A 247-nucleotide genomic window follows, 5' to 3' on the forward strand; every position below is an offset into this window, starting at 1 on the left:
CCAGCTGTGATGGCTGCAGCAGCTGCAGCGTCAGGGGCAAATTTAAAAACTTCTGGCGCCTTCAACCTTGAGGTACTCAGTACTAGCGTAGTTAGTGCAACAGTAAAGTGCAACCATACCGGACAAATCGCTGGCATGCTAAGGTTGGAAAACAGTGTTGGTGGATTTTCAATCAATGAAATGTTGATTTCCAATTCTGTGCGTCTCCTTCAACAATTTGTTAGTACTGCTGAGAAAGGAGGAGAGG

The 247-nt window shown here is 45.7% G+C and overlaps 1 protein-coding gene across 1 annotated transcript; it reads left to right on the forward strand.

Moving 5' to 3' along the window:
* Nucleotides 1-3: 3 nt before the first annotated feature.
* LOC109132135 (phosphatidylinositol 4-kinase alpha 1-like) lies at nt 4-243 on the forward strand (the record flags this gene model as incomplete). The annotated part of the gene is made up of 1 exon (XM_019243239.1): nt 4-243. A coding segment is annotated over one exon (240 nt), but the record flags the coding sequence as incomplete, so codon positions are not given.
* Between the last annotated feature and the right edge of the window lie 4 nt (nt 244-247).

Source organism: Camelina sativa, unplaced genomic scaffold (assembly GCF_000633955.1).
Source record: "Camelina sativa cultivar DH55 unplaced genomic scaffold, Cs unpScaffold25934, whole genome shotgun sequence".
NCBI classification, from domain to species: Eukaryota; Viridiplantae; Streptophyta; class Magnoliopsida; order Brassicales; family Brassicaceae; genus Camelina; species Camelina sativa.